At 46.8% G+C, this 18,757-nt stretch overlaps 1 protein-coding gene across 7 annotated transcripts in view; it reads left to right on the top strand.

The window, feature by feature from the left end:
* Positions 1-18,757, top strand: part of LOC116454283 (collagen alpha-1(XXVII) chain B-like) — a 146,805-nt gene that overhangs the window by 58,938 nt on the left and 69,110 nt on the right. For all 7 annotated transcript variants that reach the window (XM_032130713.1, XM_032130714.1, XM_032130712.1 and 4 more), the window contains 7 exons: positions 6,374-6,427; positions 10,041-10,085; positions 12,323-12,376; positions 12,768-12,812; positions 17,411-17,464; positions 18,158-18,211; positions 18,367-18,420. In XM_032130713.1, the coding sequence (XP_031986604.1) occupies positions 6,374-6,427; positions 10,041-10,085; positions 12,323-12,376; positions 12,768-12,812; positions 17,411-17,464; positions 18,158-18,211; positions 18,367-18,420 (360 nt within the window). The remainder of the gene's footprint in view (positions 1-6,373; positions 6,428-10,040; positions 10,086-12,322; positions 12,377-12,767; positions 12,813-17,410; positions 17,465-18,157; positions 18,212-18,366; positions 18,421-18,757) is intronic.

The following is an 18,757-nucleotide window of genomic DNA, read 5'->3' as shown; positions in this document are numbered from 1 at the left end:
AAGAGGATAAACAGCTCCTCTCTTGCTCCAATCTTTTCTCTACTTTGGATGCAGCTGAGACCCTTCCTTGCATTTGGAGTGAGCCAAGAGTTTCCTGCACCACATGAGCTGAGATTTAGGAAACTGGTAACAGCACTTCATAGTACTCTTAGATGTGGCCAGCTAAAGCCAGTGGAGAAATGTGTGGGCTGAAGACCTGTGTGTACAGGCAAATCCACAAGATGAGCTGCAGAAAGGAGCACAAGTGGTCTGTAGGAGCTAATGGACAGGACTTGGGTAGCTCTGTTTTATGCCAGTACCCCAGCACAGCACCAAAATGTTTGGTGCCTTTTTCAGGAACTGATTAATTAGCAAATAGAATATGCTTTTAATCATTCTGTTTGCATGAAAAGTCCAGTAGAGGTCCTGAAAACTAGCCATGAACAAAGCTCCTCTTTTAATGAGAGTTTTAGCCCATGGACCGGATGTTTCCTGTTAGCCATTTAAGTAAATTCTTTGCTTTTTTTTTTTTTTTTTGCTTTGTTAACCTAAATTTTTTAAATAGATGTGGTTGGAGCAATCTGTGACTTTTTTCAATGCTGAAGTTGGACACTAAAGCTGGGCAGCTGGTCTGGTCTCTCCACCCTTCTGGGCCTGGTTCACCACTCTGAAATGCAGGCATGAGCCCAGAGCAAATGTCACCATCTCTTTTTGGCCTGAGCTGTGTTCCACATGTCTGGAGTTTCCCAAATCTCTGTGGTGAGGTGCTTGCATGATTACTTCTCACATGTTCCTATGTCCATGATTACACCATACAAATAACCTGGAGAGGTGGACAATATCAGTATGTATTTCATTTTTTTAAGAATGGGCAAAGCAAATTACTGAAAACACAGGGAAAAGAGTTTGAAAGGTGCCAAGAACTATAACTTCCATTGAAGGAAAAGAAACAATCCCAAATAGATTTGGTTTTTTTCCAAGAATGTTCCTAGGAGACTTGTCCATCATCATTCAAAAATCTTGTGAGGAACTGAATCAAGGCTTCCCAGGTATCTTTAATCCTTCAGGGCAAAGCTTATTCATAAATCAAAGCTCAAAAATTATTCTCGATAGAAATTATAGGGAAAAAATAATGCAACTATCACCTCTGAGTCTGAAAACATTTTGATCCCTAAAGCTTTCCTTTCTTGAATAGGAGGCTGCTTGATTTGGAAATGTTGGCCATAGATAAGGAGGAGCAGTGGCAGGCTCGGTGGTCTGTGGCATTAGGCCAACGTGTTTGTGCAATGGTAACTTGGTTAGAGCTCTGCAGGTTGGGAAAAGATCCTGTACCAGTGAAAAAGGAATAGAGCAGGAGTGTGGAGGGGCTGGCATTTCGCTTGAGTGATGTTTGCTGGGGGGGGCTTCAGGAAATTTTTGTTGTGTTGCTCCTGCTGTGCTCCCACAGCTGGAGGGAGAATTATGTTTAGAAATGCCCTGAAATCTTTGTCCCAAGAGGTGACACGGAGCTGTGAAGTCTCCCGGGGGAGAGAGCAAAGCTTCCTTTCAGGTGGCAGAGGAGCAGAGCTGCAGCAGGACCCTCACTCTATACCCAGCTAGGGATGGCATCTCCCTCTTTGCAGGATTGAAAACTGCCTAGACCCAGGGGAAGGCAGAGGTCCCTTCGTAGCTGTTGAGTTACAGCTGCTGGGAGGCACAGCAGGAGCACAGGGTCTGCCAGGCTGCCTTTGGGGTGACTCCTGCTGGGGCTGAGCCACTCGTTGCTCACCTGTGGAGGGGCTCAGTCTGCTGTCCACACCAGGAATTCTCTCAGAGGTGTGAGCTGCCAACATAAGCTACACTTGTTTGTTTTATTCGCCTTCTTTTTTTCCAGTGAATGCTTTCTCTCACCCTCAGCCCTGCTTCTCCTCCGCCTTTTTTTTTTTTTCTTTTTCCTTACTTAAATTGTTTGACTTGCAAGTTCCATCCCTGGGGAGGCTCCTGGGCAGTGATTCACCTGGCTGGAGCCAACTGGCAAATAGAGTCTTTTGCAGACAAGACAAGAGGGCTGGTTGGTTTGAGCAGCTTCACCTTCAGCCAACAGGAAAATAAAATCCTATTTTTGGAGAACGATTCTGTTGGCGTGAAGACCTGCCAGGATTCTTTGGAGCAGCAGCTGCCAGACTGCCTCCTTTACTCCTTCAGGGAAAGTGCTTTAAACTGAATCAGATGTTGTATACATACAACACACCCACCCACACGTGAACACCTGAAAGGACTTTGGCTGAGCAAAGGGCACCGTGTGTGTCACCGGTCCCTGCTTCCCAGGAGACAGCTGCTTCCAGGGACAAGAGACAAGGAGCAGTGGCGTCTGCTCCAACCAGGAGCAGTGCTTTGGCTGACAACAGCCAGCAGAAAGGGCAGGCTGCTCTGTTTGCTTTAAGCAGAGGAAGAAAGGAAGGGGAGGTGGAGGGGGATGTAATCCCCTGATGCAGGAGGAGCTGGTTCCACTGTCTGTCTAGGTCTGGTTGTTCTCAGCAGGAGTCTCCTGATGTATGAAAGGATGCCCTTTGCAGGCAGGGGGGATGAAATAGAATTAAGGCACTATTGGAACATGTCAAAGATAGAGACTTTGTTACTGCTTCAGCTTCAGACGTCTCAGTGTAACCTGGGATAAATCAGTTTCTATCTCTCTGTGTCTCTGTTCACCGAGTGCAGCGAGGACAAATTGGGTTGGGTTGTGGTTGGATTGGGGACGGGGGAGCGCAGGAGCACCCAGATCTTGTTAGTCCAAAATACCTGTTTGTGTGCTCTCTTTCCAACTCCTCCCCAAGCATCATCTTGCTTCTTTCATTGAACTTCTCCTTCGGACAATGTGAAATCCATTCAGCTGGACATTTTCCGCCATCTCCTCTCTGAATTTCCCAGCTGTGAGATAGAGCCAAAAGTTTTGTCATACCTGACTGGAGCGCTGTGGAGGAGCACCCCGCCGGCTCTTGGCCAGCAAAACTTCTTAGCCAAGCATTTTCTTCCTAGTTCTGCTGCCATTTGCTATTCCCTTCCCTGTCCTGGTCCTTCCCTGCCCGTCCTGTCCCTCCCACAGAGCAGGCAGGATGCACGGCTCTATATTTTTCACTGGGGTGTTTTCCTCTGCTGTCACAATTCTTAAGCATAATTTCCAGGGACCCTGAAAAAACAGCACGCTGAAAAACGATGGATTTTCTGTACCAAAACCCCTTCTGCGCTCACAGGAGACTCTGAATCTGCTGGACCCTTTAATCTCTTTCAAAAGTCTCCTGTAATGGGCTGCCAGTTGTGACCCACCTGTCTGCCAGCACCATAAAATGAGCTCCCTGCCTCATGTGTTCCCCCTCAGTTGGGGCTCCTCAGGCTATTGGAGCAGTGCATGGGAGAGCAGAGGTATCACAGCTTAGGGGAATGAAACCAGTGGGATAACAAAGTCTGTAACTTGTAGGCTGCTGGTTTTAGTTGAACAGTGCTAGTTGTGTTCCTGGGGAACATCTTTCTCCTTTAGGCTTAGGCAGGAGAGGCACCAAAAAAATAGGTTTTACAGACATGTGAGATCCAATAAATTAGAACACTGTGGTCACTGGAACTGTTATTGTGGTTTAAACTGCTACTACTTACCCCATGGAAACAAAGTGCTTTCTTTTTCATTAGGGGCTTAGATGACTGATTGTTTCCTGCTGTGCAAGAGCTGTGCTGGAATAGCTTTCACAACCTAGTTTGGGTCTTTGTAGATTGTATGGATGCTGAAATATCCTGCTCCATGCCACAGCCACCAGCCTTAGCCTCATTTAAAGTGCAAAACCTGTTAATACTGGTGTGCTAAGCTCGACTGCTGGGCTAGGATGCCTGGGGTTAGTTGAATTGAAGCTGCTCTTTCCATTTGTCTCCTCTTCCGGGTTTGTTTTACAGCTTGGGCCAAAAAGTACCAGGGGACCACCCACCACCCCAGCAATGGGTGAGCTGGGGCTGCGGGTTGCTGGTGCCAGCAGTGCAGATGGTGTGTTAAGGACAGTCAGGTGTTGACAAGGATGGGGCTTTGGGGGTGAGTGTTGTGCTGGGCCTGTTCTGCTTTTCTTCTCAGCTTCCTCCCACTTTGACCCTTTTCCATCCCATCTTGAGGATGGACAGAACCCCGAGCTCTGTGGGCAGTCACAGCATGCTGTGAACAGGTTTTATTGCTGAATCTCTTGGTTGCTGGGTAATATTGGCCAAGTGGCCTCCGGTGCTCAGCTCTGCCATTCAAACACAGGAATAATCTGGTTTTCTAGATATTTGGAGATCTAGTGCTGGAAAACCTGTGTAAAAGTTAGACTTTTACTAACTCTGTCACCAAGTGCCTCAAATCTCCTGTCTTTAAGCAGCAAGGTTAATACTGGAAACTGAGGCATAAAAAGGCATGAAACACACGTGTGAAACGTGCATTTAAATAGTTCCTTATCTGGGTTCTTTTATTCTGGCACAGGAGCACATTGTTTATGTCACATTGCAGCAGTTTTAAAAATTCAGGAGACGGTGTTCTAGTCTGGAGCAAGCATTCCCCTAGCTGATACTATGCTGCTGTAGCAATATTGTTTTCATTGTACCATTCAAAGTAGTAAAATCTCCCCATGTTGGCAAGAGCTCGGCTCCATAGCAGACACCTCAGCAGCCACAGGGCCAGACTGCTGCTCAGTGGCATCCATGGGTCACTCCATGCCCAACTCTGCCCTCTGAGGAAGGAAGGATGCAGCTGGGGGAATGGTGAAGGCTGTGACTGAAATCTGCAGCAGCGTAAGTACAGTATCAGTCTATGCACGCTCATATTTTCCTTGGCAAGTCGTATGACTGTAAACAGCAAAATATTCTGGCAGTCTTCTTGGTTTTTTGTCTTGCCTGAGCAATGAGTTTTCCCTGCACATCTCTCTCTTCTTATCTGACTGATTCAGCATGTAGCAGTTATTTTCCCCCTTTTCTTCATTAAAGAAAATTGTAGCCCCCCCTGCCTTCTTGTTATATTTGACATCTTTGTCTCTAGATGGCAGAAGGCTGTTTCCAGTGGTTGCTTACCACAGCTTCTTGGCATGCGCACAAGCCTCAGGGATGTAGTGCCTAGCTGGAGAAAGGCAGACAACTTTCCTATTCACAGTGATTCCCACAAAATAGGAGTGTTGAATCCAAGCAAGCAGTAGCTCGTGTTGGTTCAGTCCTTTGTACTGTAGGCAATTGGTACAGAAGAGCTGAAATGATGGCTCTGAGGTCAGTGGCAAAATTTTGATTGACTTAAATAGGTGTCCCATCTCTCACCTTAGATTTTATGAAGTAACTTTTTACCTCTTCTGCTCTGTAAACCCTCAAAGGTCAAGGGAGGTCTTGGATGAGAGAGTTCCCCAGTATAGTTTTCCTGTTCTGTCTGTTGTGATCATTTGAGTTTTTGTTGTTGCTGATGGGTTTTCAGATAAGTGTGTTGCCATTGGCCGTTGCAATCCACTTCCCTCAGATTTGCTTTTGCCAGATAACCAGTATTTGTAGGTGTACAGGGAAGCAGGCAGGAAAAGAGGGCATCCTCTCCCTTTCTGCTTCATCCCTGTCTCTTCAGCTCTCAGCTATTCCAGAACGTGCCCGTGTTTTCCTTTGTATTTCTGGCAAGCCAGAGAAGGGGATAAAGCACTTCTACTTTGACTCCCAGTTTGAGTTCTTCCTGCAGGAGACAGAGCATGGCAAGACAGGGAAGAGAAAGCTGCTTTGGGATTTGGTCATAGCAGGGAATTGGGGGGGCTTAGAGGAGCACAGGATCTGTCCAAGAGTGAGAGAGAACGTGTCACACCACCATGTTCTGGCTCTGGCTCAGTACCTCCACTCCCTTCTCTATAATTATCTGAAGTCTTCCAAACTTGTATTGGATGTAATGAGATGAAGTCGTCTTTTGTGGTGACTTTTTCATGTAGTAAACATGGCCTTTCACAGCTCTGGGGTGTGGACTGTAATGAGTTTGGAAGTGTTTGTTCCTCTGGCAAGCTGAAAGGGAATGAATTCACCAGGCATCTCCGATCAGCTCCATTAAGCATCTGCATGGGCTCCAACAGGCTTTGTGCTGTCCAGCTATCCTGAGAGAAGGGGGTGCAGTTCAAATGATCCTGCTAGTAGATAGCACTAAATAATTCAGATTGACAATCCATTTTTCAATATAGTCACTGCAGTGAGGTTTATGAATCAGGGTTTTGGCCTTGTTGAGCTGTGCTGGTGTGGCAGGAATGGTTTGGATGAGGACAGGCAGGCTGGTTGTCCGACATGTCCCTGTGTCCCACTGCTTTCCAAAGTGCTGCACGGGGTGCGAGGGGAGTGGTTTGTAACAGACTGTCTACACCAGGGAGCCTCAATAACATTCACATTTGCCTCCTCTTCTCAGGGTTTTCCTGGTAATTTTGGAGAACGAGGACCTCCAGGCATCGATGGGAACCCTGTAAGTTCATAACATTTTCCTTTCTTTTTTCTTTTGCAGTAGACAGCACACTGTACTGCATCATGCTAGTTAGAGCTGAGTGAAGCTTTTACGCTTGGTGGCAGCTGCTGTCTGGTTTTGTCCCCCCTGAAAAACAAATGTACATCCCTGCCCTGCTGAAAATTCCTGTGTTTGGTTCCTGTAACTGTTGGGTCATCATTTGCCATCAGTTTTCTGTCTCCATCTCTTGTCTTCCTCGCACCTGAGTCTTGACAGATGCTTTCGTATCCTGAGGGTGTGACTAGGAGAAAGTCAAGAGAAAAAGGGCAAGGATGTTGCTCTGGCAGAGCAGGCAGTGTTTGGACCGTGTTGTCCATACCACAGGGCACAGATTCCCTCCTCTAGTGTCTGGGAGCACTGAGGGACAGACTCCACAGCTGAGACTGCTGCCTGCCCCATCCCTCAGCCAACCCTGGGACTGCATGGGGAGTAAGTCTTCAGTCTCCTGAGCTCTTGGCCTCCCTTCAGTCTTCATCTGACCCCTGCTGGCTTCCTAAGAGTGAGATGTGTCTCCCAGGAGTTGGATCAGGATGGTCACAGAGGGCATTTAAGCAGCTGGGTGCTGATAAGGCTTAATTTGCTCTGCTCTCGTAGCACTAAACTGTGGGGATGTGCTGTGTTTGCTACTGCTCACAGAACACATCCTTGTGGTTTGCAACAGTTCTCAGATGTATTAATTATCCTAAATTATTTTCTGAATTACTGTGTTGGTTTTCCCTGAATTAGCATGTGAGCAGCACTGATTCCTCTTTGAAATTCCTGCTGCCTTGGTTATTCACACATAATCACCGTGCTGCTCTGGGGTTTGATGGGATGATTTGTGTGAAGTAACCCACTCCACATGTGTCTGCAAGTTCCCATTTGTCATATATGCAGCAAAAAGTTATTTATACAATTGACTCCAATCCCCAAGCCAAGCTCAGCTACACTCCAGCTTTTGTGGATTTCAGCACAAGAGTCATAAATGCAATGAACTGAAAGAATATTCCCAAGGAATACTTCTGCAGGACTTTTCCCATCCTTCAGTCAATTTAAGCCATGGATCAGAGTGGAATCAGTAGTCCCAAAGTAGAAAACTTTCTGATCATACTGCTATTTCCAGCCAGCCCACCAGGAAGAGCAGGGATCCTGGAGGACAGGAAGACTTTTTTCCCCCAAATAGCTTACTTTGTTTTCTTTTGAATATGCAAGTTGTCTCAGCCCCATTCAGAAGATATTCTCAATGCCAGTCAGCTGATGGCAGTTCCCAGAGCCTGGGAGAGCAGCAAATGTCCTGTTAATTCATCCAGAAGGATTGCTCTTCTTTCATCTTATCAACGGCTTTTAAATATTAATGTGCCTTGGCTATCACAGAATGAAAACAGACTGTTTGGGCTGACTTAAAGGGAGGTTCACAGGGTCACAAGCGGAGTCACAGACGCAGAAAAATGCCAGAAAGTCTGTTTGTGGAGCACACAAATATGCTGAGTTTGGTAGGTGGGGTGTGCAGCTGAGCTGTCGCAGGCGGGAGGGCTGCCGGAGGCCCGGCTGCCACATTCTCTGTTTGATCCCCTGGTCGCGTGGGGAAGGCTGAACCCAACAGCCTCTGATCTCCTTTCCATCCCCTCCAGGGACAGCACAGGCTCTTCCAACCTCAGGGGCCTTCTTCCCTCCTACCAGCTCGATGAGAATTGTTGTGCCATCGCATTACAGATCCCACGTTCCCCCGGTGTGCTTTAGCCACTCCAACTAGGCTCTTAATCACAGGAATTAGACGTGGGAAAGGGCTGTTGATTCATCTCCTCTCTTGTCCCACTGCCTGGTTTGTGTGCTGAAAAAAGGAGAATAGAGCCTGATTTCCCTTGCAGGTCAGGGACTGATGGCCAGGAAAGGCCACTTGTAAATCCTCCATTTCCTACGCCGAGGAACGGCTCAAATTAACAACTAGTCCTGTCCACATCTCTCAAGGGAGTCCACCCCCTCCTCTCCCAAGAGGAAATTCTCTTCCATCAGCTGTGAGGTCATGCATTTCCTCATATACCTGTTCTCTTGAGGGATATCCATATGACCTAAGTCAGAAATCTGGAAGTGCCTCTTGAGACTGGTGGGACCAAGACCTGACTATCCACCCAGCCTGCAGCCCAGCCACGCTGGGAGCCTGCAGAGCTTCCTGGGAAACCCAGGCCACCGTGCAACTCCTGTGCTCAGCATTCCTGGCATACTGCCTCTTCTTCCTGAGCCTAGTAATGCCAGGCCTCAGCTAAAAGTTTGAAGCCGACCTTATAACAGTAGCTCTGAGGACACAGAAATCCCACCCATGAGGAACAATTGCTCCACAGATGTCCCAAGTATGCAGGAAAGGAACTGGCCATTAAAAAAGCAATTTTAGGCTGGTTGAGATTATGAAACACTTTTGTGTGTGTGTGCTTGCCCAATAGTCCTTTACTCCACTTCCCATAAAATAAACACACGTAACCCTTTACCCAAGGAGCCCTGAGCACATTCAGTCACGTTGCGTCCCCTTCTCTTTCCTTCTTCCACTAGGCAGATCTTTCCATAAAAGGGGAGCTTTATTGCACTGGAGGGGACTCCACCAGATGTGCACCATAAACTGAGCAGGGCTGTCAAAGAAAGTAGCCAGCATGATCCAGAGCAGGGGCAGGACTGTCTGAGTTAACGGGAAGTTCAGCATTTCCAATGCACTTGTTTTGAGAGGCCCCATTGGAGATGGAGGTGTGTAAGAGCAGGTCCTTGCCCTGACAAGCAGCTCACTGTTAGCGTGGCCAGGGAGGCCACCGAGGGAGACATGGGACAGGCTGAGCACCCCGTGGTGGCTGAACTACTCAGAGACCTGGATCAATGAGTTGTGGGGGTCTGGCAGAGCTTCTCTGCTGTGCTTCACTTGAAGATGCTATCGGGCACCCACCAGTGCTTCTGCATGTCTTTGGAGAGGTCATACAGAAGAAGCTTGTGGTGAAGCTGAGAAGTCAAACCAGCTCCATGACCCTTGGAATGATGAGCTCCAAGGAGCCCAATACATTCCCAGGACCCATTTGCCAGCACCAGAACCTGCTATACCCTCTCCCCAAACTACCCAGTTTCCTTTTCATGCAGGTCTTCCTTTTCCTATGAGTTTTATTATTACTTAACCACTCCCAAAAACTCACCTTTCCCAAAGCTAAAGCAACAGCTTTCCTCTCCTTCCCACCTTAGCCTTGCTCTCCCCGTGTCCCCACCCTGCTCTGGTTCCTCTCCCTGCCAATGGCTGGATCTGACCTGGGGAAGGCTCCCACCTCTACCCTGCACAGCAAAATGTTCCTTTCATCCAGCCTGCTCCTGGGAGGGAAGTCAGCCCTGGGAATAACTGCCCAGCAACAAGCAGCCTGTGTCTTCCCAGGATGTGCTCACAAGTGCACTCCCTAAGATGGAAGTTCTGGATCCCTTTGGTGGGGCAGGGGCTGGGGTTGAAAGGGGGGATGGAAGGGGGAGGGACGATCTTTTCCCTTCCCTCAAGCCCTTGAAATACTAAGCTGCCTTTCAGTCTCTGCTTGTCTATAAAGTGTCCATAACCATGTGGGTTTGTCTTACCTTTTAGGGAGAACTGGGAGCCCCAGGTCCTCCTGGAGTCCTTGGACTCATTGTAAGTACAAAAAAAATGGAGATCTGGCTTGTTGGGCTTCAACCCTTTCAACCTGCCTAACTACGCACAGATTTTCCTCTTCCCATGAGCAGGATGACTGTTTGTATGGGGGAGGTGTGACATCTGGGGAGAGAGGGGGTTTCCTGGTGGATTGGGAGGTGGAGGAGGGCAAACCCTTCCAAGCAAAAGGAAACAGATTAGAAGTCTGGTTTTAGTGTCTTTTTTTCCCTGATAACTTGCCCTTTTGATAACATTTGCCAGGGTATTTCTTCAAAGATGCAGCATTCATTCCACACCAGGATCTCTTAAAAAGAAAGTCCCTGTAAGCAGTTCAGGGACACACAGTTCTTGTTCACTGGAGAGACCGTGGACAGGAACAGTTTGTCCTCTGGGTAGACAGGAATTTTACATGCACTCTCACCATCCCATCACTGATCCAGGTAATTATGTACTCAGCCAAATTCCACCCTTCATTACGCTTTTCCCCCAGCAGGAGATAAATAGCTGTAAGGCTGGGTGGCAACTCCTCCTCTGGCAGCTGTGCTGGGGGTTAGTGAATGCCCAGCTGAACATAGTGTGGTTTATTTTTAGGTCCTAGGATCTGTTTCAGGTTATTCCTTTCCATGCACAAAAATTGGTAGGCTCTGTTACTACTACAGCATTCTTTCATAATGGTTCCTCCTCATCTGTGATAATTCATGGAAATTTGGCTTGCAAGGAATGGTTAAAAACCTTCCCCTTTTGCCTTTCTGTAGCTCAAATTATAGGAGTGTGTTTTAGCTGAGATCAAGGCCTCCATTGCACTAGACATTGCACAAACCCAGACATCTTATATTCCTTGAAGGAACAGCAGGGAATATGGTGGAACCCCCATCTTGGAGATGGGGGATTGGGACAGAGGTGGATTGAGGGGAAAGCATTCCATAGAGCCAGGAATTAGGTCTGTTTCCCCTCATTAGTAGAGATGGAAGTAACTACTTTAGCCATGGCAGCAGAAAGAAAAGCTCCTGGCAAAAAGCTGGAAGAGGAAGACTGGTATTTAAAACAGTCCCATTGAAGGCATTGTCCAGATTGGATTATATTCCTCCTTGCTTTTGGAAAGATTCATCTTTCCCCTGTTGCCATTATCTCACTGGTATTTTGTTCACTAGAAAGTGTAAGGTCAGAGATGGTAAATGGGATCACAATCCTTCTAGAGATGATTGAGTCAGAAGCTGCCTGTCCTCCCCTCCACATTGGCCCAGCCAAACTTCAAACTGAGATTCAGGTCAAATTGAGGTAGATCCTGTGTCCCAGGGTAACATGCATCTCCTGAATTCAGGATGCTGAAGCATCTCTGATGGATAGACCAAGACTGACCTCCTCCATCCTCCTGGGGAGAAAGGAGCAGCTCCATCCTGCCTTGTCCTCCCTTTGGAGGACAGCTCTAGCTCCTTCCCCAGGGTCTGCACACAGGACTCACACTGCAGGGCATGGAGAAGGTGACACATGGCCCCCATTCAGTCTCTTCCTTGCACCTGCAGGCACCCTGGGGACCAGCCCGGCTCCAGCTGCCACAGGCACCCTGCAGAGTTTGGTTCACAGTGTAAGAGAGGCTGAAGAGCAGAATGAGGTGTAACTAAAGCCTCTTGCTCTCCTAGTTAATCATGTGGGCAGAGCTCTAAGTAAATGCATTTCTACAAGCAGCCTTTATGCTGGGAGGTATGAAAAGGGCTCTGTTGGGACAGCTGCAGCCCAGCTCCCTCTGCGTGGCTGCGGGCCTGGGGCTGCGGCTGGAGAATCGCTCCTTCAGGAAGCCTGCCCTGTTTATTTACACACTGAGGCCAGGCTGGTGGATGCTGTCACTGCCTCTTTTCATGGCAGAGAGCAGCCAGAGCCCATTTCAACAGCAGCACTGAAGGGTTTCTGTTGTATATCGCACATGTGTGCCCACGGCAGCCAGAGCTCTGCTGTCCTCCTGCGCTGGAGTAAGTCCCAACACACAATGCCACGCTGACTTCTCACTGCAGCAGGATGAGACACCTCTGTCCTCACCTCCTGTCTCTCTTTCCTTTGTGTGCTGGGGCTGTCTGCATATTCAAAGAGCCTTGACTCATGCCAGGATGCTGTTTTTGTTGATATCAGTAGTGCATTTCTTCATGGATACTGAGACTGGATATCAGAGGAACTTCTCACCACATGCAGGGATCTGTTGGGTTTGCATGTAATGACTGTGGTAATTTTCTTTCTCTCACTAGGGTGACATGGGCCCTGTTGGACCAATTGGCTATCCAGGACCAAAAGGATTAAAGGTGAGCTCTGTGAGCTCTCATCCCTCCATAGCTGAGCTGAAGGTTATTCTGTTCCTCCTTTGGGCAGTGGTGACTGTCCTGAGAGAAAGGATGGGCAGCAGTGATGTGTGTCCAGGCACAGGACTGTTGAACACAACATCCCACTGGTGCTCTGCAGTAGGCGTGAGTCAATGGAGAATTCCAGGAGCATTTTCCCTGTGTGCCTCCAGCACATGAAGAATGTGTGATGGAGCACACTTTGGGAGCAGTCTGGCTCCCAGACAGACCTTGAGACTGTGCCAGGCCAGTGCTGTGGGTCTGAACTACCACCCCATCAGCAAACAGCAATGTCACAGACCTGAGCAAGTCTCCACCATGGCTCAACCTCACTCTGAACTTTCTTTTATTTCAGGGGCTGATGGGAAACCCTGGAGAACATGGACTGAAAGGTGATAAGGTGATCTGAATACTCCCTTATTGCACTGTGTTTTAATTTTGCATGTGAAACCACCTTTCTAGTTTCTTTCGTATTCAGCACCATAGTGCTGGTTCCACTCTGGCCATCTCTACCCCATCCTCTCATTCTCCCTCCATTTCTGACACTCTAGTTTTGATTTTTCTTTCTTTGATATCTGCCCCATCCCCTTTTCCATGGAGTATAGATCAGTTATGCTCAGATCCTCTTTGGAGCTCCCGTCTCACACTGGCGATGACAGTAAATGTACAATTAACTGGTGTTCCACTGTTTTTATGTTGTTTATGTGATGGGATGGGGAGGAGATGATCTGACACTGACAGTGAGTTTGTATTAATGCATTTGGGGGAAACATGGTGTGAAAAAGCAGCCCTGTATCAAACAAAGCAGGTGGATCCCCTGGAAAAACTGTTGTGTGTTGGATATCCCTGCTCCTGTTCAAGGAGCCTCACCTCAGTTCAGCTTCCTACTGAGAGGAAATTGCCTTGTCCCAAACTGATATAAATCACTTTAGAAAGAGCAAAATGGAGAGGGGCCTTGATTGCAGTGATTTAGTGGTGCTGGCACAAAAACACGGAGCTTGAGATAAATCAGCATGAAGCTGTGTGTGTAAATGTCTCACTGTCATAAGAACCCTCCTCCTACAGATATTCGGCTGTAGGATTTATTTAGTCTGAAAGAGTGGGAGGTGCAGTTATTTATTGGTGGCTCTGATTGCTCAGGAGGGCAGTGGAAAATGACCATTAAGTGTATTTTCCTCCTCTTGTCAGATTTTTTGTTCTCTTCTTAGATGTTTGCTTTTAGAGAATGATTTAGCAGCCCAAAACTGCACAGGGGGGAAGTAGTGTCAAACCAATTGATTCAACTCTTCTTATATTATAGCAGCTCTTTGCCAGGACTCCTGTGTCTGCAATTTCCATTTCTCCCCTGTGCTGCTTTTCCACTTCTGTTGAGAGCAATGACAAGGCAAGAGAAGGGCTTTTTCTTTAGGACAAGCTTAAGACATTGTAGCTGGTTTCTTGACTAAACACCAGATCCTAGAGTCCACAGACTCCTCCATCCATTCCCTGGAATAAATGGTTAAATATCTTAAAAATCACCAACATTTAAATCATTGTTTAGCAAAATTAAACTTCTTGGACAGTTCAGTCTCCACCACTTTATAGAAACTACGCTGTTTCTGCCCAGTATTTCCCCTGCCATTGCTATCACAGTAACCAAATGGTTTGTGACTCTCTCTGGAGTTATCCTTACAATAATCCCAAGTGCGGAATTATCCATCCTCCCAACAATCCCACGCTCCTGAGGTACAGGAAACCTTTTCCTTCCTCCCCAGCTGCCTCCCCCTGCAAGCTCCAGGCTGCAGGTCATCCTGCCTTCCTGGGGATGGGTTGATGAGGATTTAATTGGATGTCTGCAAGTTCCTATTAATCCCATCTGTCTTGGTCACATCCAAAACATGTGGCCTTGTACAAGTTTGTCTTTTTGTAGCTGAGAAAAACTCCCTTCACTCAGCAGCAGTCAGATGAATGCTGGTAAAACCTGAGAATAATGACAGGGTGGCTGGATGGTGTGTGTAGGCAGCAGGAATGTCACTGGAGCTGCCACCTCGGTGTCCACCTGGGAGAATGTCCTCACATCACATGACCAGGTGTGAACCAGAATAGCGGACAACATCTCACTCCTCCGGCAGAAATCACATCTTTTTATCTAGCAGCTAGACAGGCCAGTCCAGGTCATCCTCCTGTTGCCATTCCAGTGTTTTCATGCAGGCAAGGAGACAGGGAAGAGAGGGTTTTATCTGCTGTTACAGGGAGAAGTGGAATTACTGTATAACTGAAATAAAGAGCGGCCTTGAAAAGACCACGTGGGGTGATGAGTGCAGGGGAAAGGTGGAGGAAGCAGAGGAAATCCCAGCTACTTGTTCTCACAAAGGAGTTTTATGAATCAGGACATCTGTAACTTGTGGAGGACATGGCTCAGGCAAATACCTCTGGAGTTGAGCGGCGTTAGCTCCCTTTGCATTGCTAAGCAGGAAGTCTTGGGAGCAGGGACTTCCAGTCGAGGAAAATTGAGGGGATTTTGCACAACAACCTCCTCTGCATCGCATAGACAGCAAGCACATCCCACAGCTGTGCATTGGTCCCTTCCCTTGTAGCCCCTCTCTGTTTGTGTTGGGTTACAAAGGGCCTCGGGGTGTCTGAAGCTGCATTTCTTTTTATAGGTGAAAGATGAAGCACAGGCAACATAACATGGGCAGAGCCTGTTTGTAATTTCAGATCCTACATTCCTTTTCCTGCCCCACGAACAAAGTCCTTGCAGGCCCATTTCGTCATCTCGGCACTGCAGTTTTTAATAACAAACATGCCTGACCTCTTTCCTCTGTAATTTTTCCCTCTTATTAAGGACACAGACTCTGAGTCCCAGTTCCAGGGCAGGTGAAAGGTGATGCCCCAGTCCTCAGTTCTGGTTTAAGGGATTAACAGCCACAGATGGACTGCTCATGCCGTGACATTTTGCTGTGCTATCACAGTAACATGTGAACATCTGGCATGAAGTCCAGCTCCCCATAAGAGATGTGTTTTGTTTCCCCTGCTTCCTTCTTACCCTCTCTAATGCCCATTTCTCAGAGCTGTTTAAAAGCTGGTTTCATTGTCATGCCCCACTTTTCCTAAAGGTTGGAAACAACGGTTTGTTCCTGCCTTTTGCTATGCTCTGGAAACTCTTTTATTTTAGTAGTTATTACTTAGTGTCCAAGTATTTCTTCTGAAACAGTATTTCAATGGCCGCCTGTACTGTCTGGGTAGAAAATTGCTTAATAAAAAATATAATCTTTCTTTTTTGACCCTCAGAATTGATGGTAAAGACAAACCTCAGAGCCATCCTGTTGCTTCCAGAAAAGCTGTTTTCATGCTGCCTTCTGTTGGGAGCAAGAATTAAGTAGATTTCAGTGTTTTAAGCCTTGGACTACATAAAATAAGTAGAAAATTGGGAGAAGATGAGAGAAGTCTGTAAAGGAGCTGGGTCACACAGTAGTTTTTTTGCCATTTCTATTGTATGTAATACTTGGGGTTCTTCCGAACTGAAGCTGTGTAAAGAGCTGATTGTTTCCATTTTGCATTGCCAAAAAAAAAAAAAACATATGGGAAATACTTTAGATGAAACAAAATGTTGGTTATTTGACTCAAATTAAAATATTTTAGGTTTAAAACCAAATGAGTAAAATCAATTTAACATTTTTAAGAGCAACATTCTAATTTTGCTATGTAAAAGATTTGTTTTGAAGACGGTTCAGTGAAATGTTCTGGGAACATTTGCCAAAGAATTAAAGCAAATTTAGCGTGAATCCATGAAATATTTCCATCATTGAATCTGCATAGTTCTTAATTATTTTTCTTCTGAAAATCTGTCTTTGAAAAGTCTTTACCAACTCAAACCTGAACCATCCCCAATTTCATTATCCCCTGCATGTTACTGAAGTAGTTACAATTATTTCAGCTCTCTGATAACTAGTGGGTGGTTTTTCTGGAGTGAAATGGACTTTCTCTGTCCTCTCCCTGTGGACTTCGGCTCTGTTGCAGGACTCCACATGTCTTCCATGTGGACTATGTTTAAACATACAGCTCTAGAGTGGCTCATTCCCTCGCTGGGGAGCCAAGTTCATGGGAGAGACTTCCTCCCAGCAGTTATTTTTGTTGGGTCTTGTCATTGTACCAAGTTATTGTAGTCGTTCCTCCTTTGACTTCCCAAGTAGAATTTTCCTCTCTCTGCCCCATCATTGACTCATCCTTTGTTTAGATAAATCACTAAATACATGAGGTTGGAAGGGGCATTAGAAGGTCATTTGATCCACAGAGCTGCTCACAGCAGGGCTAAGAGCCAATGCAAGGTAGTCCACTGCTCCTTGGAAAACCTTCAGGGATATTTGTCTTCCGCCCAGGGAGTCAGAATCTGTTATGTTGGTCCAATGAGGGGACAGACAGACAGCTTGCTCAGGAAATATTGTCAGTGATGTGCTCCCCATACCAGTGAACACCAGCCTACCCCTCCCAGGGAATCTCAGCTCAGATATTGGCAGTGAGGTAGTACTAAAGCATTACCAGAAGCTGCTCTTGCTTTCTTATGAAAGAGGATTGATGCTTGATGTCAAGACTAGGATATGCTCACAGAAACCATGAGGATTGTTTTCTTTTCTATAGGGCCTTGTGAGAGAAAAGGTTCATTCATTGAAAACTGAACTCTTCTGTTCAGCTGAATTTAACACTTCTCCACCTTCATGGTCGCTGTTAGCCAGAGGAGTGTGGTCTCTCTTCTTGCAGCTTCTGTAGATACACAGTGCTTGGGAATTCCTGGTTTTTGCTCTCCTGCAGTTTCCCTTCTCACCTTAGAATCAAGTTGGGAAATACACACTTTGTTCAGGGTTGTTGTTACATTCAATGTGATCTGCAGCTTGCCACCAGTTCGGTTTTGAGTGGAGCTGGTGCTGAGACTTTTGCTATACAAAGCACCTTCTAAGCATCAACCTGGGGATTTTGTCTGTTGCTGTTGCCTATTTTAACTCTCTGGTGATGTATACCCAGGGTGATCAGGGAAGAGCAGGTGTTCCAGGAGATATCGGCTTCCAAGGAGACAAGGTATTTGCTTTTCTTTTCTCCATCATTCTTTTCCCCTTACATAGCAGTGGCCACCAGTTTTCTCAGTTCACCCACTAGGAGCTGGAATTAGCTGCATCCTGCTGTCAGGTTCCCCTTCTTGAATAGTTCCCATTTGGGGTATGCTGTGCCTTTTCTAAAGTCCATGTCAGAATATGGATTTTCTAGTTACTCATAGTAAAAGCAGTTCTGCAGGGGCCTTTCTATAGGGGCTATGTCTTCTATCAGAGATTGGAAGTGATGGGATTGATGGGGATGCCTTTGAATGTGTGTGGTCCAGCGGCTGCAGACGCAGGAGATTTTGTCTGCTCAGTGCAGCAACTTAAACCCTGACCCAGCGAAGCACTTAATGCTCTGTATAACTTCTGATCAAATGACTTCTCCCCTGTGACTCGATGTGATACTGACTGTGGCTGACAAATGTTGCACATAGCCCTGTGCTGGAGTCTGTGTGGCTCTGAGCCACAGCCAACGGCAGCAGCTCATGTTCTTTGGGGCTAAATTCAGGGCTGTCTACAGAAACATCTCACTGACATTAGTGCAGCTGTCTCAGCTCTATGCAGGGCTAAGTCTAGCCTTTAGGAGATGCTTCCCATTCTGCAGCAAAGCTGGAGCATGGGGAATTGGTATTTTTTTGATGCCTCATTGTGTTCTGAAAAAATGTGTCTCTCTCAGGGCAGCCAGGGTTTGCCTGGGGTCCCTGGGGCACGAGGGAAAGCAGGCCCCTTGGTAAGTAACCAAGCACCCTCTGCTTCCTAATCTCCCTTTCTAAAGGTTCCTTGCCCAGCTGGAAAGACAGCTTGGCAGGGGTGTGCTGTTCTAAATAGGAAACCCAACAGCCAGAAGCCAGCTCACTTTTCCCCATGTTTTTCTGATTTCTGCAGGGAAAAGTCGGTGACAAAGGACCAGTTGGGTTTCCAGGACCACCTGGCCCTGAGGTATGTCCCACCACCACCTTCTCACATCCTTGCAGCCTAGGGCTTCACTTCTCTGCTGGGATAAAATGGCACATGTGTGGTGATGGGGTAGGAAGGATCAAGATGGGTTCATGACCTATTCTGCATCTCATGGTTTTCTGGTTTTTCCTTCTCCTTTTTTCTCATAGAAAATTTTTTAATTTTTTTCCCCTCAAAATACCATTTAAAGTAGAAAATCCTGTTACTTCCTTTACCAAAAAATAGTCACAGTGATACCTCAAATGCAGGATGAGTTTCCCCCAGCACACCATCATTTTTGTCCTTCCTAAGCAACCAGACAAAATGTGTAAGATGCTAG

The sequence above is a fragment of the Corvus moneduloides genome, chromosome 21, assembly GCF_009650955.1.
Source record: "Corvus moneduloides isolate bCorMon1 chromosome 21, bCorMon1.pri, whole genome shotgun sequence".
Taxonomy (NCBI): domain Eukaryota; kingdom Metazoa; phylum Chordata; class Aves; order Passeriformes; family Corvidae; genus Corvus; species Corvus moneduloides.
This window is presented reverse-complemented; position numbering and strand designations above follow the sequence as displayed.